The sequence below is a fragment of the Syngnathus typhle genome, linkage group LG8, assembly GCF_033458585.1.
Source record: "Syngnathus typhle isolate RoL2023-S1 ecotype Sweden linkage group LG8, RoL_Styp_1.0, whole genome shotgun sequence".
NCBI classification, from domain to species: domain Eukaryota; kingdom Metazoa; phylum Chordata; class Actinopteri; order Syngnathiformes; family Syngnathidae; genus Syngnathus; species Syngnathus typhle.
Window position 1 is genome coordinate 170,180 of NC_083745.1, and position 26,874 is coordinate 197,053.

Below are 26,874 nucleotides of genomic sequence, written 5' to 3' on the forward strand. Positions count from 1 at the left end.
TGCAGAAAGAGGCGGAGCAGCTTGCTCCTAGCACGCGTCCCATTATGATGTGTTGCCCCCCCACGTCCCCCCATCCCATCCACGCAGGGTGCAGAGTGAAGGTGAGCCTGTCATATCGATCTTTTTAGTGCTAAAATATGAGCCACTTTACGCCGCACCCGGATGCAGCGATGTGAAAAATAATAACTCGGACCCAAATTAAAAATATTGATTGCTTTGGAGCTGTTGAGAGCAAATAAACACGACGTGAAGGATTTTTATTCCTTCCTCCTTTTACGTCGTTTCCCGTCCACTGCTTTTTCCCACCGGCCCAGTGAAAGGGCCGGCCGGGTCGCTGATGTCCACCTCGGCGTTAAATTATGTCCAAGCGTCTTGTTTTTGCCTTGGATTATAATCTATCCCAACCTATAAAGCGCACGATTCTCTTTACCGATCGCGGGCACAAATCAAAAGGCAACCATCTCCTCCTTGATAGGACTCAATAATCGAGCGTTAGTCTGGCTTTATTCAGTTCTCGCTCTCCTTCGCAAGTCGTAATTCTTTGTACATCCAAGTATGACTTTTTTTATGCTTCTCAGTTTTAACAGATGAGCTGACACGGAGCCATCAAACGCTTGGGAAAACAATTGCCACAAGGTTAATTTTATTGCTTGCTCCATGCATTCGCGAGCAGGCGGCAAGTGTCCTCTGCCCCGGCCCTGATGAATGACTGTGCCGAGCGGGCGGGAATGAAAATGAAAGGGGGGGAGGCCAAGCCTGCCGCGCTGGTCCCCGCCACCACCCCGCACCTGGAATTGAAATTTTTCCGACATGCTCAAAATTGCCATTCTGATATATAAGAGAGGTGATGTTCCAATTATTCTGATGATAAAAGCTTTCACGTCTGTTGCATTTTACGATATGGCTTTACCTCATCCATCCGGAGAAGGTTAATACGTACCTGCACACTCTCAATGAAGAATGTCACATTGTCCACAGTCTATAGGAAAATAAACTCTTTAGTGTATCTAAATTCTGTCGTAATACTTGGCAGTCGGGAGCGCGCCGCTATTGATTGTCCGCAAGGACGTTTGTTGTGTTTGGAGGCCAAGATGCTCGGTGGAGTGTGGAGAATGAGGCTGAAGCCGTAGCTGCATCTCGGTACCGATGAGAGCACGTGCTGACAACGGTGAGACGGAACTGGCCAGATCTTGAAAGCTCACGTCTGTTTTTTGGCATCAGGCCTCTACACTCCCTACTGTGTGTGTGTGTGTGTGTGGCAGCAGCCGTGTCCATTTGTCGCACATCTGATATAGGGCTATCGTTAGCCACCGTCCATATCGATCGTCCCTTCGCCAGTGGCTATCGCTGCTTCATTTGCATGGCCCGCCTGACCCGGGCAGTAGCTGGCCATTATATTCCCATTAGCTAATCTCTTTGATTTCCATAATCCCCCATCTATTGAGAGCCCTCCGTTTTCACAGTCCTCTCTTCCTCCAAGGAGAAAAAAAACATCACCCTCCCAACTCCCCCCCACCCCCCACCCACTTCACTCTAAAATAATCAATCAGTATGCATTATATTTTCAAGCAAGCACGCCCGCATAGGCAAACACTAGAGGGATGTTGTCATACGATTTATTATTGACATTTATCGGTGGACATATCACTGTCCAAGGGTGAGCATATTAACATATCCATAACAAATATTCTTATTATTTGAATGAAACAATATACAGATTCATTTTTGTCACGTGTGGAGCCGGATATGGACAAGTTGTTGAGTCACCGACAGGTCGCAACCATTTTTGTCGATTTGATCAACGCTGTCATGGCGACTGACAAGATTATATATGTCTTCCGATATACTTTTCTCATATTTCAGAAATTCTGTATTTTTTCAGCCCAAATGACATTGGAGCGTAATAAAATCTCCCAGGTACCCAAGGTTGAATTTCGTGGGCGTATTTACAAAAGTTACACGAGACCGTTGAGCACCGACAGACTACCGTGACGATGAAAATGGAATTCTGATTGTATATTTTGCTGATTGACTATTGAAACGGGTTACCTTGTAAAAGCGGGAATGCGAACGTGCCGTCCCTGATGTTTGCCTTTGCTCACTGAGCAGCCCACACACAACCTTTGAGCAACCTTACCTCTCCTGGAACAAACAAGCCATCTGACCTCAATCACCCTCAGTCGAGTTCTGGTGGCTTCAATTGATCACCCGCTCCTGTCAGCCATTTCTAACACTCCACTCTTGTCACCCCCTCCTCCAAATGAGCTGATAATTAATATGGGTCGGCTCTTCAAACCGGAGCCAACACGCGAGCGTGATGGATCGGACAGCTTGGACGGAAACCAATATAATGGCACGTTTCTTCGGCCCTCGGGGTATCTTTTAGCCCGCTTGATCGGTCGGGCTCGCATGGCAACTGCTAATTTCATCCCCGTATGTTGCCGATTGTTAGCGTGTCGATAATCGCACCTTGTTTAAAGGTAATCTGAACATTTGTAACGGAACTGACATGAAACTCCGATAGCGACAACAGCTTTGTCTCTTCTGTGGTGTGTGTATTTTGCTTAAGGAGTGGAGCATCGACAAAATGTACACATCCATGACGGATCTTTGCGTCTTTGCTATTGGCTTTTCTTCATCCCCTTGCCTCGACGGCCTTGTTGGGAGATATGGATATGATTTTCTTTGCCCTGCTATTTTTTTTTTTTTGGAGCAATTTGCAAAGCACATGTACCGTAATTTTCGGACTATAAGTCGCGTTTTTTTCCATAGTTTGGGTGGGGGGGGCGACTTATACTCAGGAGCGACTTATATACATATATATGTTTTTTTTTTACTTTTTTGGGCATTTTATGGCTGGTGCGATTTATACTTCGGTGCGACTTATAGTCCGAAAATGACGGTATAAGATTTTCACCGATAATGGATGGCTATTTGCTAATCGTGCTGTTTTTCCCATAAAGACAATCGTGCCAGTGGCCCCTCACTGGTGTGACTGGACATAATTGGTGAATGTGGTCTATGAGGAGTAGCGGGTCGCCGGCTATTGGCTGTGAGCCTGTCATAATAACAAGCAACAATGTGATCATTTAATTTCCTTTTCACTTACACATCACCTCAGCTCACATGAGGGAGGACACACACACACACAGACACAAGGTTAACGTTGGGCCCTATTTGTTTCACTCGAACCATCACAATGACTCTAAATAGCATTTCAAAAACAAAGTGAGGGGGTAGACACAAATAATCCAATCACACAATTACTGCTGAGCTTCATTCTATACTTAAGTGCATTTTTATTGTGTAACATTCCCTTTTTTTCCCCCCCACCCCTATTATTTTTTTTCCCTGATTCCCTCCGCAAGCATTCTCTCCCTGCCACTTCTCATCTAATATGGCCATAATTGGGTTTGCTTGTACAAATGAGATTCCAGCAATTGGGTTAGCCTCCTCTGAAATTGGAGAGGTCTCCGGGCCGGCATGGGTGGAGAGTTAATCTGCTTTTGTTAAACCCTTCTTTTTGTGACTACAGCGGCAAAAATGTGCTGTTCTAGTTAAAGCGTTTTACCTGTCACTGTGGACACGGCCCCCCCACCCCCAGCCCACCCCACTGCAAATCCCCCGGACAGTTTGTACGCACGTACACACACGCACACGCGGACAAACACTCACACAGCAAGATTTCTCCTCTGCTTCTCCTTGTGCAAATAATGACATTTGAATCGAGCATTAACAGGCTTAATTACTTTAAAATTGTCATTTTAATTTACACTGATATAGTATTGATCACACAAGCAGAGATTAAGGCCCTCGCTGGAGCGCTTGATGTGGAATTAAACAGAGCTGGGTCCTCCCGGGGCCCGCCTGGCCTGGCCTGGCCTGGCCTGGCCTTGCCTGGCCTGTCCTGCAGCAGTCAGAAGAGGAATGACATCTTCCCCCTAATGAACTGGCAGCATGCGCAGACATGAATTTCAGGCCCTGTTGGAGAAGGAGGGAAATAATGGGGTTTGGGGAGCCATGGCGGGTTATTCATTCACTGCCATGCACCAATTCTCCTGTGATTCATCCGCGGGCTACCAGTTTGCCAGTCACATTCAGCCGGCCTGACCTTTTTCCTGCTTTAGACGTGTATTCCTATGGATTGACGGAGGGACGGAGGGAGGGACGGGTCGACAGTCGCTCAGTGGGTCCGAGGGGAGCGCCTTTCCCACTGCTCGCTATCATCTAGCGGACAAGAAGGTTATGAGAGGGTGGCGCTGAATGTGCCGTGCGTCCGTGATTGTCGCGCTCATCCCGGCTCATCGGCCTGTCGGAAGAAGACGAGGCTTCCCGGGGAATTGATCTCCTCACTCCGGCCGAGTGTCACGCGCAAGCTGTTGTAATCAGTCGAGGGCTGCCGGGAAAATCATTACATGAAATCCAAGCAATTTCTTCTCGTTTGGTGAAGAGCTGTCTGGGGCTTGTCTGCTGCTAAGCGTGCTGTTGTGGGCTAATTATTAGAGTTGAAACAACCTCTTGACACCTGTCTCAGATGAACACACTCGGTCGGCAATCACACATTAAACAAGTGCCTTTTTTTTTTTTTTTTTAAATTCCCTGTGCCTGTAATTGGCTAATAAAGCTGATGCTTTGCACACACATGGGCTGAATGTCTTGTCCGTGCCAAAAGGTTCTGTTAAAGAACAAAGTGGTCACTGATGACAGCAAGGCTAAAGAAAATGTGCTAAGTACGGAAAATCAGACGTTCCTTTATTTGTTATTTGTCTTTTCATGATCTGGTTGTCTGTGACGTGCGGAACACAAGTACATATATGTGTTGAATTTCCTCTGGAGGGATTATCATGACTATAATAAATTAAAATGAAATAGAATTTAACAATTGAATGAAATTAATGAGCGCTGTAGCTAATATTTTGGTAAACTCCATTTTTTTACACAAGTGTAGTGCTGAGTCATGTGGAAAAACGATTTGACACGATAGAGATGATGTAAGGGATTGTAGTTGAGATAAGCCATTTGAAACTAAAATCAAACTTTTTTCTCTTATTCAAAGTTTCGTCCAACTGGAATTCATTTAGTTGGAGTGAAGCCGTGTGCGCACAGCGTACTTCCCATTATTAAAGACTAAATATTAAAGATAGCGATTAAAAAATAAAGCTAAAAAACAACTATCAGACTTCTTGACCGAGAGAAAAGTAATACATCATGAAAGTCCGCTACAAGTCAAGTCTATATGCACGCCCTTGAGCGAGTTGACTAAAAGGGTTTTCGAAACAAACCGAACGTCCCGGTGCAGATTGAAAAGCGGGACGTCTCGTTCACCAGGTCTTCATTTGATTGCGTTATCCGTACCTTGATATAGCAAAAGGTGGAAGCCATCTCCACAAGGAAGGCTAAAGGAAATAGCAACAGCCCCTTTTTTTCTCTGGGCTGGCAGCTCACCATGACGGATGTCAAGTTGTCTCCAATACACATAATGGACTTGGCAAGGTCCAAGCAGGCTCGGGCGGCATGGGCCGTCTACTCTACTCTACTCTACTCTGCCGTCCAATCGCCTTATTCTAATGCTATTGCATTGTTTAGTCAACCAGCCTTCCATTTACATCAACCCCAAACCACACTGCTAGACCACAGAGGCACTTAATAGAATTAGTAGGTATTGTGCAGCACATTTCAAACACATAGGCCATTTCAAACACTCACTCACTCACTCACTCACTCACTGCTTCACTCACTCACTCACTCACTGCTTCACTCACTCACTCACTGCTTCACTCACTCACTCACTCACTCACTCACTCACTCACTCACTCACTCACTCACTCACTCACTCACTCACTCACTCACTCACTCACTCACTCACTCACTCACTCACTCACTCACTCACTCACTCACTCACTCACTCACCAGATGATACCTCGCTTGCCGCCCGTCAAAGTAATCGGGCACCGCATCGTGCAGCCATTTTCTATCGCATACAATTAATTGGTCAAACTCTGCATACCATTGACACGTTGTTTATAAAGTCACCTCCAAAAGTATTGGAACAACAAGCCCATTTTATTTTCTATGGACTTGAAAATATGTCTATATTTTCATTGTAGTTGTTTGATTGTTTGGTTGAAGTTTTTATTTTTAAATGTCGTTACTTTTAAGAAGTTTTCAGTGTTTTATTAGTTTTAGTTTTTCAAAAATTCTTTATTCATTTTAGTGTCAGTGTCATGATTTTATTTGCTTCATATTTTTTGTGTGCTTAAGAAAAACATCTGTGTAAAAATGTAGTTATTGGGTATAAATTTTGAAATAGGTTTCCAGTATGAAGTTTGTTCTGTGCATATTTATAGCTCCCAAATCACATTTCAACTCAATTACATGGCACTTTTCTTTGCAGCAAATTGCAAACATTTGTTCTTAATGGGAACAGCTTGTCATTCATAAGATGATCATTTCCTAATGTCCTTTTAGGTAATGTTGCAAAGCAGCAGATAAACAGAGCAATAACAATTGGAAGGGCACATGGCCTGCAAATTGGCCCAATTTGCTCCCTGACTCGCTGCATTCTTCAAATCCCAACAATGTCGTATTGAACAAATAAGTATCATATGCTTGAAATAACAATTTTAGTAGCCTGAAATTTGTCTTAATGGCCAGCTGTTAGAATAATGATAAACACGCCGTGTGTGGTGGCTTCATTTGGAATGTCTTTCATGCGTCGGGTCATAGGAAATGAGCAATTCCTTTGTCCCCTAGCTGCCAGCGGCTGTTAAACTATTACCGATAAAAAACAACCATAAAGTCTCAGGCTGAGGGTGTGCCCCGCTTGGTGTATTAACAACAAGCTTCTTCTTTGTCCTATTTCTTGGCCAATTGATTTTGGTTTGTAAAATTAATGTAGTCGCCGTGAGGTTCCCGAGGTCACGTTAGACGGCTTTGAGCAGATGAGGGGCGGTGCTGGGCAAACAAGCAAGTAGGGGACCTCCAGAGTCTGCCTGCCTGCCTGCCTGCCTGCCTGATGAAACTTACTCTGGACGTGTTTAAGGGCGGAGCATGCAATAGCTCATGGGGAATTGTCACAATGTTGTTTAATACACAAAATACATCTCCATATGTTTGACCACGGGAGTGCATTGGCCCATTTATTGAATGTATTCAATCACACCCAAGTTGCTTGATATTTTTGCCCTTCTTTTATGCTGTCTATTTTTCTCATTTTGTTTGGGCACCTCGTTGAGGCACGAGGCCACATATTTACAGTCAAAGTCAACAAATAAAAAACAAACAGTCCTATTTATTCAATTAGCTCCTCATTTTGAAGCTCTAATTATAGAACACAGTTGAGCCACACAAATATTTACAGTCAAAATAAAAACATTTATTCAATTAGCTCCTCATTTTGATGAATTAATTATAAACGACATTAGCTCATTTGCTGTGGGGTTTCTCTAACTTGCCAGCAATTTCAGAGCGTTTGACTCAAGAGCCACGTAATGGGATGTTTTGTGACAATATAGCACCAAACCTATGGAAAGAAACAAAACTCTCTTCCTTCTTTAATGACCTAGATCCATTTTCAGTAATAGAACCTGGCAAACAAACATTTTACACTTACAGAAAGTAAACCAAGCACCCCAATCATTTGGGGCCAACCAGGAATGAACAACCCACATGTAAAAATGAAAAAGCGCTGTCCATAAGTGCGTACTGTAACATCCCTAATATGAAGTCATCCATTTGAAAAGTTGAGGCTGAAAAGGTGAGGCTTTCTTCTAACCACGTCAAGTATCAAACTCCTGTGGCCCTCTTAAGTTCGTAGTAATCCTTCCCAAATGGCAAGTCATCGAACACAAAGAGTGCCTCAGTCAACAGGATCTCAGCTAAAGTTCATATCGCAGTTGCACCCTGAACGCGCCATTCTGCAGCTAATTAAAGAGCCCTCTAATTAGATTGGGTGTTGTCCTCGTTCAAATGAATTCAAGTATTTTAGTTTCAACTGCCTAATTACATTTGTGGTCTTTGCAACAAAAATCTAATTCTTTAGCCAACACACAAATGGTGGCTTATCTATGGATTCTTGGATCTATGATTTGGTAATACTGGTATGCCAGATACATTGGAGTTTGCCTCACTGACTCTGAAGGATATACGTATTTTCTTTCGGATGCGTTCCCTCAAAGTCTGAAACATTTGCCACTTCTTTTCTCATATGGGAGTAAACATGTGTGACCTTCCAATATTCTGTCGTGTACAGTACGTAGCACCTGCTCAGCCGAGACTTGCATGTTTTCCTTTCAAATCCTCTTTTGTCTAACGCTGGGAGGACGGACGGAGACGTTGCCACTCTTGGCCCTGGTACAGGTCTCCCTCCAGCTCCCAGGCATATCAAAGTCCTTCAATCTTAAGAGGGATCACGTAAAAGGCTGGTTACCACCGCCATCTGAAAAGAAACATCTGCGTGAGGGAAAGGTCTTCTGTTGTTGCCTTTTTGAAATTGATGATTAGAATGACACAATAAGAGGAAAAGACCTATGCCATCATTTCTCGATATCTAAGGAGGAGCATTTCCATTTGCTTTTCACGCAGCGTCCATGCGCTCTTAGTGGCAATGCACTGGAGTATAACTAAGCTAGCATGGAGGATATCCAAGCGTTTAGATCAAGCCTCTGGGAATTTTACATAACACATCATTGTCGCACATTGCTTTTTACATAAAGACAAAGAAGGTCACAAAGAAGCACTGGACGGGCGTCTTAGCCTCAGACGAGCTGCTGCCTCCCGCCTGTGTTTTGCAGAGTCCTCTAAAGCTTCACGCTCCTGTGCTCACTGTTGTGCTCGGAGAACGCCTCTGCTCGTACCCAGACAGAAAGCTGCTTATTTTTTTTTTTTTCCATACAGGAATAATAATATTTTGCTGCCTTTTTTTTTTTCGGTAGAGCGCAATCCAATGTCTCGACCCGAGGGGATCGACTTGCATCGATTGTCCGTGTGTTGATGAAGCTGTCATTATTTATAGACGCTTCAAGTTCACGTGGCAAACCAAATGACATGGAGGAGTTCTACTAAGGGAGGTCGAAAAATCTTTTTGATGAAATGAATTGATAGGTGGCAATGTATCACGATTCAAATAGATACCACAAACTAAGGCTCCCTTTACTATATTTGGATGTCGGTGTGTATACGTGTGCCAAAGAGGCCACTTTGTCATGGGAGAGGCCGATGACAGAGGCATCTCCAGACACAAGCTGACTGATGACTTTTTCCAGCTGACACCACATGACATTCGCCCCGGTTGACTTTGCCCAATCCAAATTATTTGACATTTAATGCTCCGTTGTCGCCTTTCGTCTGTGTGCGGCCGCACGAGGCAAGCCAGCGAGTTTGAACGTCCCCACGTCCAACTTTTATTTACGGCTTCTTGAGCAGCAACCTCTTGGGATTCATTCGCTTCCATTCCTTTCAGTCTGTATGATCCTAATTCAATCAATGGTTTCACAAACCAGGCCACGTGAATGGGCGCAATATCAAATCAGTCCAAACTATTGATGGATGAACAGTCCGTGACAGCATTAGCAGCCTCTTTAGATTGCAGAGAGAAAAAAGAAATCAATGAATTTGAGGACCTGTCATTTGCACAGGCCTATTTCCCTAATGGGAACGTGTTTCAGATGGGAATTACAAGTTGAAATATTCTTTTGGATTATTGGACATCCATAGCCCAATATGATTTACATGAATGAGGATAAGTGTATTAAAGGCATTTTTATCTTCCAGCAAACGAAACAATTGAATAATGGCCGTGCCAAGCCAGCAGTGGTCTATAGAGGATGTAATGCCACTTGAATTATCTCCATTGTTTGATCTCATAGGGAGTGCTAATGTTTTGTATAAGAATTGAACTGCTATAGCATTTGATCGATCGTAATGCCTTTGCTGTGCTTTATCTGAAGTCCAAATCCAAAGTCTGAAAATAGAAACCAGGTGCTATAGTGCATTTCAAACATTTTAACAAAGTTATCAAACTCTTCTTTCTTGATTAGGCTGGACCATCATGTGCTCTTGGGGGAGAAAAGTCCATTTTAAAGTCCAATGTATTTGTATTGTGTGCGTGCATGCGTGCGTGTTTGATTTAGTTGGATGTCAGTGCTGTGATGGTTTTATTGCTTTAGACCCGGCCGGGCAGGTTAGAGGAGGGAGCCCACGACTGATGAGCATGGCAGGAAATTGGCAGATGGAAGCATCCATTTCACCGCTAATTAGGGTGTCCAGAAGCCGGCCGACTGACAGGGTTCAACTGGGCAATGTAGTGCCTGCCAGCTCCCATCCAGTGCGCTTTATAAAATGCTCTTTAATTCCCCGCCACAATATCATTAACTTTGTAAGTGGATGAACACAATGGACAAGCAATTTAATTAACTTCTACCATTGAATGTTGGAGGGGAGACTAAATGAAATTAATGCACAATATTTCCCAGCGAGGCAGCCAACCTTGGGAGCGGGCCTGGATTGTTGGCAGGTCAGGCGCTCGCTGCCATGGCTTTGGCCTATGATGCCTTCTTTAGCCCCATCCATAATCTTTTCTTCCAACCAAAATACAATCAGTGCTTTTGAGATCAATGGTGAGCGTGTGTCGCTCGGCATTCTGGGAGATTTCACAAGCCTGGAAACACGCTGCCTGCCGCCTTTCGCGGTTTACCAATGTGAAGTCGGACCTTTACGGCAATGCTCGAAATTGGATCCATTTCGGTCAATTTCGCCAACGCAACAATCCGACCTTTACTCGGCAAGTATGCGGTATTGCACCGTTGCAAAAAATCCCCATTTGCAGTTCAATTTGTGCGCATTCGGATGTTTAAAATGATATATAGTTGTTGTTTTAATTTGAAGTGATTTGGTGTGCTGAGCAATCATCTGTATCCAAGTACAGTATCATCAGATTCTAATTCTCTTTTTATTGGAACAATTTTTTCTTTTTATTTGATATGCAACAGTGTACAAATATTTTTTAATTGCGTGTGACACGATTGCGTCGTTCCCATTTGAACACTGACAAGCTTTTTGTTTGTTCCCCAATCAACTGAGACACATACTACCTTCTATACTATACCTAAATTTTAACCCTCCAAAAAAATTTTTATTTAAATCCCTTTCTGACGCGTTTAACACATTTGACTCGACGTCCCGTATGCGTGGCGTGTCGTAACCCGTCCCAGTTGAGGAAAGGGCTTATTCAGGCCATGACAGATGGTTCCAATACTTGGGCCTCCTTCAAATCACAGGAAGTGATAGAAGTCGTTTTAATGAGAGTTTTTTTTGTGTATCCAGTCAGGCTTTCCAGGCAGCCAATGAATAATAGAGATTGTGGCTCAATACTGTGAATACTCAATCAATGGCTCAGCCAGAGGGCCTTGGCAAACACATATGGCAGGTTGGGGGTGGCCAGTGTACTCAGCAGCAGCAGCAGCAGCAGCAGCAGCAGCAGCAGCAGCAGCAGCAGCAGCGCTAGGAAATACTAAGACCTCTCCATCTCTATCAGTGGGCTGAATCCACACAGCCTACTTTTGTGGCATTGATGGCAAACAAGCTGCTGGTGCAGTATCAGACCAAAGTGCTCATTGAGCCCAACGTCTTGCATATCAATTGGGCTTTTGCTTTCCATAATTCCTCCAAATCATTGCTTTGACAATAGATATCCTTTTCCCGGCACGTACGTCTTTGCCAATAGATTTGCTCTGCCAGTCTTGGATTGGGTTGGGATGGCTGGACATAACAACCCCAAAAAGATATTTATCAATATCTAATTGCACAACAAACAAGGCCTTCTTCTTGGTTGATGTGCTGGACGGAGCCCACCTGCACTTTTGCCCTATTAAAAGCTCAGTGGACAGCCAGCACAGCAAGCCATTCTGCTGCTCCATGTTGTTCCTGGCAGAATACGACTCTGAGAAGCTTTACAGTGACACCGGCATGACACCGGAGTGTGTACGTGGCCCGCGGCTCTCTCGGGACCGCCGGCTTTCCCTTCGCACATATCGGAGGTGAGACCTTGAAGAAAAATGATTCCTTTTATGTTTGCTTTATGGGCCATTTTTCACATTAAATGCAGAAAATCTATTCAGAGGTCAGAGGAACGGCGCTTCCCTCCATTGGCCAGAACTAATTCCCGCAGTCCCGGCTATCGATAAAGCATTCATGGGAGCAAAGTATGCAGGCTATGTACTGCGGCACTCAAGTCTCTATTTTCTACTAGCTAGTCTATTGGGACTTGTTCAGCTCTTATCTGCCGCAGTATTAGAAATGTCAACTGCACACTTGCATGAACACACACACACATGGACGGACGGCGGCCACAAAGGGAGAGGGGAGCCAATGTTCTCTTATCTTTGAGAGGCATTGGCAATACAAGTCGCGATAAGAGATAGCATTGGCAGAAGCGGCCATAAAATCCCAGCTTTTATGGTGCACTTATTGTCTTTCTGTCTACAATTACGGCGATTACTCATTTCCCCCTTAGCCGCCCCCCCCCCCCCCCCCCCCCCCGCATCATGCACCTAATAGAGTGCATTTTACTAATGGGGAATTAAGTAGCCGCTGTGGCAGCGGGGGTTTATAAATATGTAAAATATACTTTTAATTATTTCATGGAAATCTGGCAGCTAATCAATAAAGTGAGCCGTGACAAACGTACGTTTGACACAGGCCATTGTCAAGCTCCTGGTAAATGATAAGCATGGCCTGTCAGCGCAGCCCAGCCCAACCCAGCCCAGCCCTAATGAATATTTGCTGCCTGTCATGTTAGGAGACAAATGGATTAATTGTAGCCTGCTAATATAATAGCTTCTTCATGAAGAGCCGGCCCGCCGGCCGGCCGGCCGGGCAGATGAGAGCCAGCGCTAGGAGCCACCTTTGTGCAAATGGAATATTTGCCAGGGTTAAGTAGTTTACAGAAAGCTGCCAAAGGAATTCATCCGTTTCCATCCATTTATCGTAAGATTGGCCAGTAGAAAGAGAGATGTGAATATTTGGATCATTTCATCTTATTTTTATTCCCACTTTATCTTTATTTTTAGGGCTGTGTTCAGAGAGTTTTTTTTTCTGAAGTAACTTTAAAATTTGTAAAGATTGAGCATTGACTTTTGAAAGATACTCAACTCATCTGTGTTTTTTAAACTACCGTGTGCATAGAGTAAAAATACATCATGCAACAACAAACGCAGTTAAATGCACAAAAAAAATAACAGCATGTGAAAATGCACAAATCACAAAACATAAAACCAAACCAGGTCTAGTCCAAATCCCCCAAATAAAAATGTATTTGTAATATACAACACTAATTTCAGTTTTGTTCCCACTTGTTCAACATTTTCGTGCGTGCCTCCCTCCCTCCCTCCCTATCAATGTAAACGAGATTTACTGTTTGTCAAAAGATGAAAGTGAAGCCAAAGACAAGTATGCACCGAATTTCTTGGAAGGCAGGGAAAAACGGGAAGCTGTGACCTTGACTATTGCCTTTGCCCAATGCTCTTATTCTCTCAACCAGCCCCCCCCCCTCCTTTATGTGTCCCCCTTTTTTCTCTGTCCTCCATCAGAGCGAGGAAGTAGGGGAGCGCACGGGAGGCACAGGTCACCAGCCGCTCCTCTCATCAATTAAATGTGCGACAGTGTTTTTTTTTTTTTTCCTTCCTATGGCTGAACTTCTATGTCAAGGAGATGAGCAGGACCTCATGTTTGTGCTTTTGACAAATCAGCAAATGTTTAATCTCAAGATGTGCCAGCACTCATAAATAATGCAGGCTGGGCGAGGACTGTCGAAGAGAGGCGTTTTCTCCAGACCTCCACGGAAAATCGAGCAAGACTAAAGCCACGTCCTTTCCCCCCATGCGCTCCTCAAATCGTCACTTCATCACTTCTCATTCTTTTCCTCCGCCTATCTTGACTTGACTTCCTGCCTGTCCTTTCTACTTTTAGCCATGAACTTCTCGCAATAGCGCGACGACGTATTTCCATTTGGACTCTTCTTTACGGAAAAACTTAGCGGCCTTTTCCTAAGAATTGAAAAGAGACTCGGAACGAGGTCTGCCATGTGAAAGACGTTGCGGATTGAGCCTGAGCCTGAGCCTGAGCTTTTCCTTCGCTTGGCCTAAATGTAAATAGGGCCAAGAGAAAGCAGTGTAGTGGACTGTGAACCGCATCAAATCCCCATCTGGGAGACTCACTTTTTCCTGGGAAACTTTTCCGATTGTTCACAGAGAAAATTTCGATTTTAAGCCTATTGAAGTGGATCTTTACCCATTCAAGTGTTCAGCTCAATGCGTCCTTTAGTTGATGACACTGTACTGTGCGTGAACTTTAAAAAAAAAAAAAGAAATCTTAAAGATGTGCGTGTTTATCAAAGACTATTCCAAATATATCATCTTCTGTCTTTTGTTCTTCCAGGCTCTGGGAAGTTTCTACTTCATTCACGAGTCTTTGAAAAACATCCAGCAGTTTGATTTCAAAGGTGAGTGGAAATGAAATCCCCCTATGGTGGCCCCTCATCCATCCCTCCCCACCACCATTTGTAGCCTATTCCCATTTCCATCAAAAGCAACGAGCCAAGATTGTCGCTGTGGATAATGTAAAAGGAGCGATCATGCTTATTAATATTAGAATTTAATTCCAAAGATTTCGGGCCTGCGGTAATGGCCTTCGGCGGGTTATTGGACAGTTACGGCAGTCTCATCATCCCATGGTGTCAGAGGGCCCCGGAGTCCCGTGGCCGCGCTAATGAAAGACACGCTATAGATGTGGAGGCCAGGCGAGGCGAGGTGCCGCACCGCGCTTCTTATTAGACCCAAGTCAGCATTAGCACCAAGGACAGGACAGGACAGGACAGGACGATGGCACAAGATCTATGCATTTTCGGAATTTTGATTTACTAATACTTTTCCTCTTCAATAATACACCTATGAGGGCCCGACAAGTGTTTACAGCCCAGCCCAGCCCCGTCCCGTCCCGTGCGGCATTTGAAGGGACATGACCATTCCCCAGACCTAAATCCAGTCGAGCATTTCTGGGACATCATGTTTCATTCCATATACATCAATGCCACGTTGCGCCAAAGACTGTCCACCAGCTGACTGATGCGTAATCCACTTCTGGGAGGGGGATCCCTCAGGAGGCAATTGGCTGTCTCATCAGGAGCATGGCCACACATTGTTGGGAGGTCATACTGACATGAGGAGGCCACGCACGCGCACACGCACACTACTAAGCCTCATTTTTCGGAGGAAATTCCGCTCAAATTGGATCAGTCTGTATTTTGAATCCCCTCTTTTGTGTTGGATTCCGTTAATCAGTTATTTTTACTTTTACTTATTGTTATTTTGTTCTCAATATTTCCACTGTATGGTTAATAAATAGTTTCAAGTGATATCCCGCATGTATTACTTATTTATATTAAAATATTAAATTTAAATATTTAAAGTATGAATTGAATAGATGTGAGGAGTTCAATGAGGATAGTAAACTAAATGAAATCAATCAAATAACTTTGTCCTCTGCTTTCTAACTTGCAGCTGTTTTTAACTAACAGCATCAATTCTCCCTCACACACTTTATCAAGTCACTCACACAGGCAAATATGGTATTCTTCTTCTACACAATCTGCATTGCAACAATACAAAGCTGCTCGAAAAGAATCACCCATGTTCATAGCGCCAGACTTGGTAGTATTGGGCTGGGCTGGTCTGGGCTGGTCTGGGCTGGTCTGGTCTGGCTGTTTGCCTGTTTGCTTGGTTATGTTCTGTTTTCAGGCCAGCCAGCAGATGGTGCAGTTGTCTGTACAAGGTTGTTGCTCATAGTGCCCGCTAATGCTTTTTAAAGAATATTTTTCCCCATTTCAATCTTCAGCAAAGAAATACAGGAAGGTGGTTGGGAAGGAAACCTGCTCCGAGACCCTGGAAAGCACCCCCTCGCTGGAGAAGGAGAAGTTTCCACAGGACTACTTTCCCGAGGTGGGTGATGGTTTGTCTTCCTGCGTGTCAGGACATTTGAATTTCTCTCAAAGAAAGAAATGACTTTTTTTTTTTTTTCACTCTGAAACAACAATAGTCTCTAAATGAAAACTGCTGGTCGGTTCCCGGGGAACAATTCCACGCTGGCTCTGATGCGTTCACTTTTCATGTATGCTACATGATGGTGCTGAGCTGTGCTGATGTAGTCATGAAGAGCACGGGCGCCCGCGTGTCATCCCGGCGCTCCCCACTCATCTGTCAAGCACGCTCCAACGCCCGCCTCTGCACATATATGCAAAACAGATGGAATGAGCCGGCCCCTATTTCCATGTCTTTGGCAAACTCTCGCTTCCTTCCATCCATCCGACTTCTGCAGACCAACACCGATCCACACATCCAGATCCCCAATCTGGATATGATATCAAATTAACTGTTGGACACAAATCCATTCAAAAGCATTTGTTCAAAGCGCTATTCTGTCTCTCGCGGGCGGGATAAGCATCCAAAAGCGTAAAAGATGACGGAACGTTCCATCTCGAGCGGGAGAAGGGGAGTGATGTCGGAAGAACAGAGGTAGAGGTAGCTAAGAAAAGTTTTTTCCCTGTGATTTATGGCCCTTTCCTGACTGGGATATGAATCTGGGATGATGCTCCGGAGAGCGGCACTCCAGATAATGTTCGGCCATTTAAAAAGAGCAGATTTGTGTAGTCTATCAGGGTCGCTGAGTATTTTTCTTTTTTTTTTCTTTGCCGTCTCCCTCCTCCTGCAGCCCTCCATAGTGAGAAATTGGTTGTTATCATAGATCACCGATACTGCTCAAACCTCTTATGAAAGATGAATTAATTTCACTAATGCTTTAATGCAAAGCTCTCATGAGGGAGCCAGACTGGTGATAACCCCTGGCTCATCCCTGCTTCCTCCCCACCTGATTTATGCCCTCTTTTAGTAGATGAAACTGCCTACATTTGCCATCCATCTGAGGCTTTGAGGAATCCTATTACATGCGGATCTTGGACTCAGCAGCGGTCCCAAACCAGTTGCTCCAGTCTCAGCTTGTTCAGCTTACACAGTCTTAGCAGTGATATTGGAGCCACACATTTGGAAAAAGACATTTAGTATCAGGTCGACCGGCAACCGTATGTTTTTTTTTTTAACTCATTCACCGCCGTTGACGCATGCAGACGTCAAAGATAAAATACAACTTTGAGTTAACATGCTCATAACTGCAGTTGGCTTCAAATGAAATATTATATTAGGTTAGATTAGATATTTGATCATTTCTAAACTACTTTTTTATTTGTCGCAAGAACTCGACTGTCGGAGGTTATAGAGCGAGAGCAGACAGATGAGTTGGCCGCTGGAAGACGGATGTTTGCTTCACGGCATCTGTCTTACCTTTTATAGGTTCTCATCAATAAAATGTCATTGGGCTGGATGATGATGATGATGACATCATGCTGTGACGGTACTCACTGTGTGTGTGTGTGTATGTGTACATCTGAAAAAATCAGAAACAACTTCAACTCCTGACCTGAAAAATGTACAAACCCCAATTCCAATGAATTTCGGACCAAGGTTATCATAGTTAAAAGCAAAATAGCTCAAACAAAAAACGATAGCCAACATTTTCTTTATTTCTATCATTATCAATTATCATCATACACGCCAGCCAAGCATTCAACAACTTCACTGGGTGTGAACTGAACCCAAACTGCCCACAGTCAAGCCCACAATTTGATGTCAATGGTGTAATTCTCCGTGTAATACGTACACATGATGAACATGATGGGGGAAGCTAAATTTGGTCTGTTGCCTTCTGTCGACACGTAATTGTCATTTAAAAACTCGGCAGATGAATTACATTTGCAATTCATACTCCCGATCATTTATTATCATTTGTCGATGTGTAATGTGAGATTAATTAACATACTCATTAAGAAGGAAGTTTGCAAATATCTTTTGAAAGGTTGCCATAATGAATTTGCTGTCTTGTTGTCTTGCGTTGTTTATATCATATTCCCCCCCCCCCCCACCTCGCTGAGCGTGAATCTATTTACACGCCTCCGCAAAGCATTGCATCATACGCATTTGTCATTGGCCAATATAAATAAAGAATACGAGCAAAACCTTAACGTGCCCTTGCGATTGATTGTTTTACACGGGAGTAGGAAAACAAAAAGAAGCGGGAAGAAAATAGCAGCCGGGCAGTAGATCACCTCCCGTAGGAGTTTGGATTTGTTGTTCACGCCATAAGCATGTCCATAAAAGCATTGAATTGATTCCAGGCCCCTAAATAATATTTGTCTGAATTTGTGTTGCACGCGTGTGTGTGGATGTGTGCACATGTTGCAGTCAGCCCGACCGTCCGTCCCTCCGAACGTATATGTATTGCTTGACATCCCTGGACCTGACCCGCCGTGTAGCCGCCGTTCATCACTGTCACGGGCAGAGACGCTATCACTGACCTGCGCTGGGTCAGCCAATGTCACCTGGAGCCTTGCGACCTTCTACCATTGCCCTCTGACACTCACCCTCATCCCCGCCCAGTGACTCTTCACTGCCACTAAATGGGATTTACGATATGATTACACGTCACTTATCCTTTTAATCCAAATATGTCTCCTGTTTTGAAGAAGCGACACTATATTGCCAACATGAATCTTTTTGGAAGATGTGTGCGCGCGGAGTTTCGATGAAGCCGGCCGGACATTCTCCGTGTCACCGTCCGTCTCTGCTTCAATGTCAGCCGCCAAATGATGATGTCATTTTGTCAGGCAGTATAGCGAGAGACACGTTACTTCCTCCGCCTTTGAATGATTTCACCAGATGATCGTATGAGCTGAATTTCTGCTAAAGCGGGAATTGCCTCTGTTGTTTAGAAAAACAAGATGTGGGTGTTGCTGGTTGGGAGTGTTGCATGTGTGCGCGCGCGTGTGTGCCCGTGTGTGCGCCCGTGTGTGTCGTGTTTATAAGCAAGCGATGAAGCGGAGGGCCGATCAGTCATACGTAGAGCAAATGGGGCAATCTGGGGCCAGGTGTCAGGGAAGTGATTGATTTTAATGTTGTGATTGCAGTTAATGGCTCTTTAAATTAAATCGAGATTAAACGTCTCTGGCTGCAGTCGGTGCTTGTATGGACGCTGAGCACCCCCACCCCCAGCATCACTTTTCATCTTGTCCCTCATCATCACTTTCTTTCCTCAACTTCACCTGAACAGGTCGCACATTTTACTGTGTGGTGCAAATGGATATTTGTCTTTAGAGTCATTTTTAATATAGCCTTAATATTAATAATCCCCCCCCCCCCTCCCCAAATTTGATTCGTTTATTTCTTTATTTCCAAATTCAATCGTTCGCACGCATCCAATTCCATTTGCTGCTTTTAACGTCACAACGTTCGGGCGGCAACTCATAATTGAGTCCATACGTCCTTTTAAGGCCGTATGGATTCATTCAAGTATGCTAATGTCATTCAATTTGATACAGTTAATCTTGTTCTAATGCAGATTGAAGGATGTGAGGCGCAATCAAATAGCTCTTAGGCCTTTAATGTGAAGCTGAGTTTTTGTTTTTTTTTTTGGTTGTTTTTTTGTTTTGAAATGAAATGAGTCCATTTGTAATGATGTGACCTGGCCCATAATTAGTTTATTCATCACTACAATTAACTCCCCATTAGGAGTATGAGAGAGCAAACGAGACGCTGCGGGAAAGAGACTTATTTATCCATTTAAGAAGTAGAACACTCACAGCATCAATTTGCCCCTCATTTAATAACCAGCTTCATGTTGAATCATGTGGTGTTTGAGAAAGAGCTTTAGACTTGTGATTGGATAATTCACTTAAGACGGGTGGGACCTGATCAAACAGCTGTTGTATACCAGATGTCCACACTCTGCATCAAACTTTTTTTTGGTGCTTATTATTTTCAGTACAGTCTGTTTTATTCGGAATATGCATTTCTCTAAAAGAAGAACGTGGATCCGAACAGGTGGTACTGAACAGACAACAGAAAGTTGACCTGAAGCTGGCAGAAATGAAGAGATTGAGGTGTAGAAGATAGGCTTAGGTGATTGTTTTAGTATTATTTATTATGACTTGCTGATTGTTTTATTTGATTTTTTTTAGGTCGTGCTTGCTGCTCAAATTTGAGTACCCCTATGCAATGATGACACAATGACAATCAAGTTTCTCTTTCATTTTATTCTAAAATGTGTTGTGCTTTGCAGTGCAAGTGGTCCAGAAAGGGATTCATCAGAACTCGATGGGCCCTACCTGAGTGGTGAGTTTTTTTTAATTGCCATCACATTATTGTTTAAGACGGCCGTAGGGATTGTGAATCAAGATGAGCGTTCAGATGTGAGCGTTATGTCTTCCACTTGACAAAGAAAAGCTGTGTTTGACAGTTACTCACATAGCTGCATCCTCTCCGGGCGGGCAAGCCAGCCAGCCAGCCAGCCAGCCAGCCAGCGGGGATTTGATTAGACCTAATCGTGTTAGTCAAGGAGTTGCATATGACAGATGACACCAAACATTACATGCAATTGAAGCTGTGCGGGAGGAATGCAAATGGCAGCTTCAAGTTTGCAAGAGCAGAAGATGCTCGCTGGGTGGAAGGGAAGGGAAGGGAAGGGCGGGTCGGAGTGACTGCTAATCTAATGGAGGTATGACATGAGAACTAAAGAGTTGAAACGCTAGGCATTTAATAGAGGCATGATGTTTGACAAGCGCAGCAGGGAGAAAGACAGACTGACTGCTTAAGTGATAGCAGCGATAAAGGAGCACACGCATGCATCATTTTATTCCTCCGCAGAGGAAAGCCCGGGAGATCTTTCATGCAAGCAAACACAGTAGATTGATATGATCAGCAAGGGATAGCAATGTATTGAGCTACCGCCTCCATCTTGACATGACAAAGTGAATATAAGCTGATTAGCCCGTCTACGTCGACTGCTGAGGATTCTTACCAGAAAGCGTGTTACATTAGTCCAGTCTACAGGAATATACAGGTTATTATTATTATTATTATTATTATTATTATTATTATTATTATTATTATTATTATTATTATTATTATTATTATTATTATTATTATTATTATTATTATTATTATTATTATTATTATTATTATTATTATTATATTAATACTTTTATGATTCTAATTTCCAATGAAATATGAGTTGACCTAGTTCACTGAACGCTGCCATGTTGGTCAGTAGAACATCTGAAAACTACATTAAAAAAAAAAAATCATTCAATGCACCAAAGAGCAATGCCGCAAAAGGCCCAAAAACCCCCCCAGCATACACACATCTAAGATAAATGTTGAGGCTTTGTGATTAATGCTGATTTGTTGTGGGACGTCATGTTTGTTTCACGCACTTTCTTTTTTTTTTAAACCCCAGTTGTTTGGACCTGGTCAACATCCACCTTTTCCACGATGCTTCCAATCTGGTGGCTTGGGAGAAAAGCCCTTCCATTTACTCTGGGACCAGGCAGAAGGCGCTGGGCTACGTTTTAGACAGGTACCTTTGCATGGCTCATTTGTTTTCTTGTGCCATGCCCACGCATCCATCATTTGCTATATTGACAGAATTGAGAATAAAGTCCTCAGATGAGGGCTGTCCTCTACCTGCTGGGTTACTTCCCGGAGAAATGTCATCAAAATGCACAACATGTCCGCCTGTCGTCTCCACTTTGAATAAGTATACGTATAAGGGTGACGCGCTTGAATTACGGGACACCTTTTATTTACGCCGTTCTCTCGTTGATGAAAGAATGGCCCACCTTTTAATGGACAAGGATGTTTTCCCGCATTTTTATGATGCCCTTACTTAACTGGATTTACTGGCATGATGAAGATTCTATTTTGATTGAATCCTCCACTTTTAGTATGGCTTGTACAGCTACTGTCAGCTTGTAAATAGATGTAAATAGTTGAGTGTCAGACTTGTACTTGGGTGGCAGAAAGGGCTGAATGGAAATTCCCTAGGCTGAGTGGCGTTTTCCACGCTCCCTGCTTTTAAAATCCTCACGTTTAACCTTGCCGTTACTTCTGGGTCATATCGTTTCGTTTAAAACTCCTTTTTCTCCGCTCGGGCGTCGGGGCTAAGTGGCGCGAAGGAAAAGACGGGGCGCGTTGCGGACAGGCTAGGATGTCCATGGGACGACCGCGCCTCACCCGTTCACTTTGGGGGAACCTGCGGGGCGCAGATCCGGAGCACCCGAGTGAGAGCGAGAGAGAGGGGAAAAAAAGCTGGCAGTGCAGAAGGAAAGGAGGTGGAGCACAAAAAGGGTCCTCGGGCTCTGTAAAGGGCAATAAATAATGGGTCGGTCCTTTCACAGAGGCTGCTAACCTTTTGGCAGCCACCAGCAAACTCCATTATCCTCTGCTGATCTGGGAGGACAATGTGCTGGAGCGGGGCTTTGAATGAAGTCCTACCACCAACAGTGTTCCCATTCACTGGCTGGTTGGGAACCATCTTTTGGACTATTGTCCTGACTGTGACTCCCCTACCCCCAGAAAGCAGAGCAGGAAAAGGGACAGGGGGAATATCTAAAGCCAATCCCCCTCCCTTCCTTTCCTCTCCTCTTGCTTGCCTCTCTCAGCTCACATTGCAGGATAAGGGGAGAAGCAAAAAGGGCAGCAGCACACCACCAGCTGAGCTCCACAAGGAGTCATTACAGAAGTCCAACAGAGAGCGAGAGAGAGGACAGATCTGGGCTAGCGGGCATCAAACCTCGGCTAGCTAACACCTTATCTGGGGCCCAGGCTGTATAATGCAGCAGCTTACAGCCCATTGAGAAGTGATCTGATCTGATAAGCCTTTTCCTCAGTGCCTCTTTTAACTGCTAAACGGTGTTTATCTCCAAAGTGCCTCAGGGGAACAATGCTGAGAAGGCCAACAGGCAGCCAGACCTCAGTATTAAAAAAACGCACAGCTCTGTCAAGTGTTTTGATGCACTGATGCAAAAGCAGAACATTTTGCACCATTACGAATGAGGTTTGTTGTACTTGCCAACAGCAGCCATCATGTTTGTGCACTTGAATCCAGTCTCTCTCTGGACGCTATTTCAAGTGAGACAGTGTGAGATAAGAAGATGCCCATTGTGTTTTGGAGTTTGTTTCTTTCCCCCCCACTTCCATTCAGAGTGCTCAGGCTCATTCAGCGAGAACAGTTTTACATTACAAGTGTGAAATCCTGCCATAAAGGCTCCTTTGGTGGCACGCCATTATTTTCACACCAATATAGTCCATTGTCACAGCGCTGAAGTTAATTTGATCAACATTGAGGACATTTAGCCTTTTTGTTGGCTGAAAAGGCTCGTTTCATGCTCATTTCGGGGACCATTGAAAGGCGGTGATTGGCAGAAAAATAATGTTGCCCTTAACAATTCAAAGCAATTAGTTTCCCATGGGGAGGCAGTGGGCCACACTGGCTACCACACAGCCATGCTTTGTCATTTTATGGACGCTCATCAGTCAAGTGTCAGAGCGGCTCAAAGAGCCCTACAACCTAAATGTTTCCCTTTCGCCTTTTCCCAGAACAACGGGCTGAAAGAGGCCGGCTAGTCTTCGGCCAATCGACATTTGAAGCGCAACCAGGGTGAATTGATTCATTCCAACGACACTAGTCCTAGTGTGTGGGTGTGTTCACGTCCATATCATAGGCAATGTTTTGACATGACTATTGGCACTATTCTTGGAGCGTCCAAGTATATAAATGGCTTGCATTATTATTACTATATTTGCAAACTTTTGAAATTCGCAACTTGCGATAGGGATGTGCATGCTTAAAATCTCATTTTTCGATAAGATTGTTCGTTCAATGAATCATTTGAATGACTGTTTGTATATAATTCAGTTAAAATGACATTTTCAAAGTCATCGATTGAATATACGTCGATTTTGGTCAGCCTTCAAGAATGAAAGATCAGTTGGCGCATTTTTTCATCCATCTATCCATCTTCAGTCTCGGGGTCCCAAGTCGTTCAAGAGAGACACCTGACCGGGTCCGCTGTCGATCTAACGTCTCCATTCTCAATAATAATGACGCTTTCCATTCCATTTCTTTGATTCAATACGATAGCTGTGAAATTGCCGTAGTGGCCGCTTGTTCTCAAGGATTTCTCACAGTTGTTCTTGCTTTAATGGACTTATTTCCTCACCTCTGTGTGACCGTCCAAACATCCCACACAGCACGCTCGCACGCTCTCTCTCTCCTGTGTGCTGTTATCGCTGGAGTGGGCGTTGCAGAAGAGCTGCGCGGTGCAAACACGGGACGTGGGGACGGCCCGCTCGGCAGTGTCAAAGGCCCTGTCAGGGCCACCCCTGACCCATTCAGGAAGATGTCACCAAGCACATTCTTCACAATGTTTAACATTGGACCAAATTCTCCACATTCACTGACAATGGACGGCCCAGCCATTGTGTGCAAAGTTGAATTTGCCGCTCCAAATTATGCTAAGTCATCTTGTCAATATCATCATGACATGAGCCCCACGTTCACCCTCTTAATCCCGTACCGGCTGTCCATTACGTCCCAGTTTAGCTGCCAATCACGGTAAATAATCCCGCTCAAAGTCAGCCAGGAATACGGACTGAGCGGAGAAAGTGCCAGGGGATGCGCGCTTGCTTTAAATCTTCTATCTGCTGGTTACCTATCTGCCATTTGCCCATGTCCTTGGTGTCTTCATCACATTCAAGTGTTGCTTTGAGAGCAATTTAGATGCAGAGGAAGAGAATAGTGGTGCTTTAAGGAGCCTGGGAGCAGAGTTGGGGGGCCATATTATAAATTAGCGTCTGACCCCTGTCTTTGTGTGCCCCCACCCTCCACCCCAAGGAAGGCCCTATGAAGGCCCAAGCCCAAACCTCAGTGAGAACGGACGGGCCTTGTGAAGAGGCTCTTTCAGGAGTGTCACTGCACGATGAATTGGCCAGGAGAGAGCATGTTTATAGACTGTGGAAAGGAGTGTGTCTTTGTGCTACAATGTCACTGACACTGTTACAGTTTGCCTCAATGAACTGTGATGACGAGGCTAATGGGGGCCCCGGCTAAGGGTGAGGGTCAGCCCGCCAAACCCGCCAGCCAGCCAGCCAGCCAGCGGGGGTGGGTTGGAAGCTTTCTCTGGACCCCCCACTCTCACAGCCTTTTCACACCCACTAGCTGTAGCTAATGTTGCAATTCTTCGTTCCACACACAAAGGCAGGAGGGGAGGGGAAAAAAAAAAAGTCAACTTTCACACCAGCGGGTCAGCATGAGTGCTTTAGGAAATGATCGTGTAAACAGAATGTTACCTTCTGACCTGTGGCTGATACCTTGGAGCAGCGGACAAAACAGCCAAGCTGTGGGTATTAGACATGGCTGTTAGTGGGATCAAGCTACAGAATGGGTAGACTCCTCAAGGCAACTGGGAAACATACATGGCACACAGCGCTTGCTTTGACAGACAGCCCAATGGTTCTTTTTTGCAGCAGAAGGATTGCATTAACCGTCTCAGCAGTTTACGGTGCAAGTATTCATCCTTTTCACAGCCCTCCATGTAACCTAACAGTAACCTGAGTTGAGTCTCTTTGCACCTGGATGTGAAGTCATTAAGAAAGAACAACAGTGCACGCTTAAGTCTTGTGGGATACAATGGGTGCATTTAGAATACTTTTTTGGACAAGAGCGATCTGGTGACAATTTCTTTTTTTTCTTCTTATTCAACTGCTGCCACGTCAATTAGGTGATGAGCAATGACAGATCATCAAGAAAATAAATAAATGAAGAAATAAATAAAACTCGCACAAGAATAAAGTCACATGTTGAAGTTACTAACATAGCTACATTTTAAAATAGTAGAATTATTGTTTGTTTCCAAAAATACAGTAAAAAAAAAAGTCAAGCACATTATTATTTATTGATTATTAAACATAAAAAGTAGTTGCAGTGTTTCACGTGATACTTATTTCATTGGGCATCTTAGAGTAGCTCAAGTTTGGATCTACAGTAGAAATTCCATTCCTATGCAAAACAGAAAACTGGTAACTATTCCGTGTTCATTCATAATAATAATAATAATAAAAAAAGTAAGTGCTGTTACGAAAAAGTCCGATATGCATTAAACATTGGCAAATTGCCTGTATGCTTTCAGCGCTCTGGTCGGCATTTGGAAGAAGCCGCTGGCTGTATTCACTCAACACTCATTTCTCCCACTTGCTCCTTTGGGCTCATGTCACTTTCATATAATATAATGTTGAAGTTATAGCTGCATTCCTTGTCTTATTCCTTCACCTTCCTGCCCTTCACTCTCACTGACTCACAGAGAGGAAGTGAGCGTGCATTAAGACAGGCAGGCAGCCACAACAGCAAGAAGTGGCCTCTCGCTTTACGGCCCCATAAATATATTGTTAGCGCGGCCTAGGAAGTTCACGGCCACACGATTAGTAGTGATAGCGAGACAAGCGTCCTGGATCGTTAATTATACAAAGGCTCCTACATTCGCCTCAATTTCCAACATTAACACAACAAATAGTTATTCTAATTTGATCAATGTCAGTTCAATCTTATTCCCCAAAAGCATGTTGTCAATATTGGCCCTTATTTCTTATTTTTGTTTCAGAATCGATATGTTCTCATTAGGGCTGCGCGGGAGTTGAATTGGAGCGTGATCATGATTTTGTCTGCCAAGATTCAACTCATCAGCGATCATTCAAAATGCCCGATCTGCTGCAAATCGAAACCACTTGGTCAGCCAAAACATTTCAAGGATTCATTCATCTGCTTTAATAACAAGCCAATGCATCCCGCCAACAGGAGCCTAAAGTCTTACACCTAAACTCTTGCACCGAGCCAGACGCTAAAAAGATGTCTTGCAAAATACAGTGGATCTCATGCAAACCA

At 44.1% G+C, this 26,874-nt stretch overlaps 1 protein-coding gene across 2 annotated transcripts in view; it reads left to right on the top strand.

The window, feature by feature from the left end:
* The window catches only part of LOC133158178 (inositol polyphosphate-5-phosphatase A-like), a 73,889-nt gene that overhangs the window by 17,621 nt on the left and 29,394 nt on the right, over positions 1 to 26,874 (top strand). For both annotated transcript variants that reach the window (XM_061285173.1, XM_061285172.1), the window contains exons 5-8: positions 14,434 to 14,497; positions 15,889 to 15,992; positions 20,218 to 20,270; positions 21,394 to 21,513. In XM_061285173.1, coding sequence (XP_061141157.1) covers positions 14,434 to 14,497; positions 15,889 to 15,992; positions 20,218 to 20,270; positions 21,394 to 21,513 — 341 coding nt within the window. The remainder of the gene's footprint in view (positions 1 to 14,433; positions 14,498 to 15,888; positions 15,993 to 20,217; positions 20,271 to 21,393; positions 21,514 to 26,874) is intronic.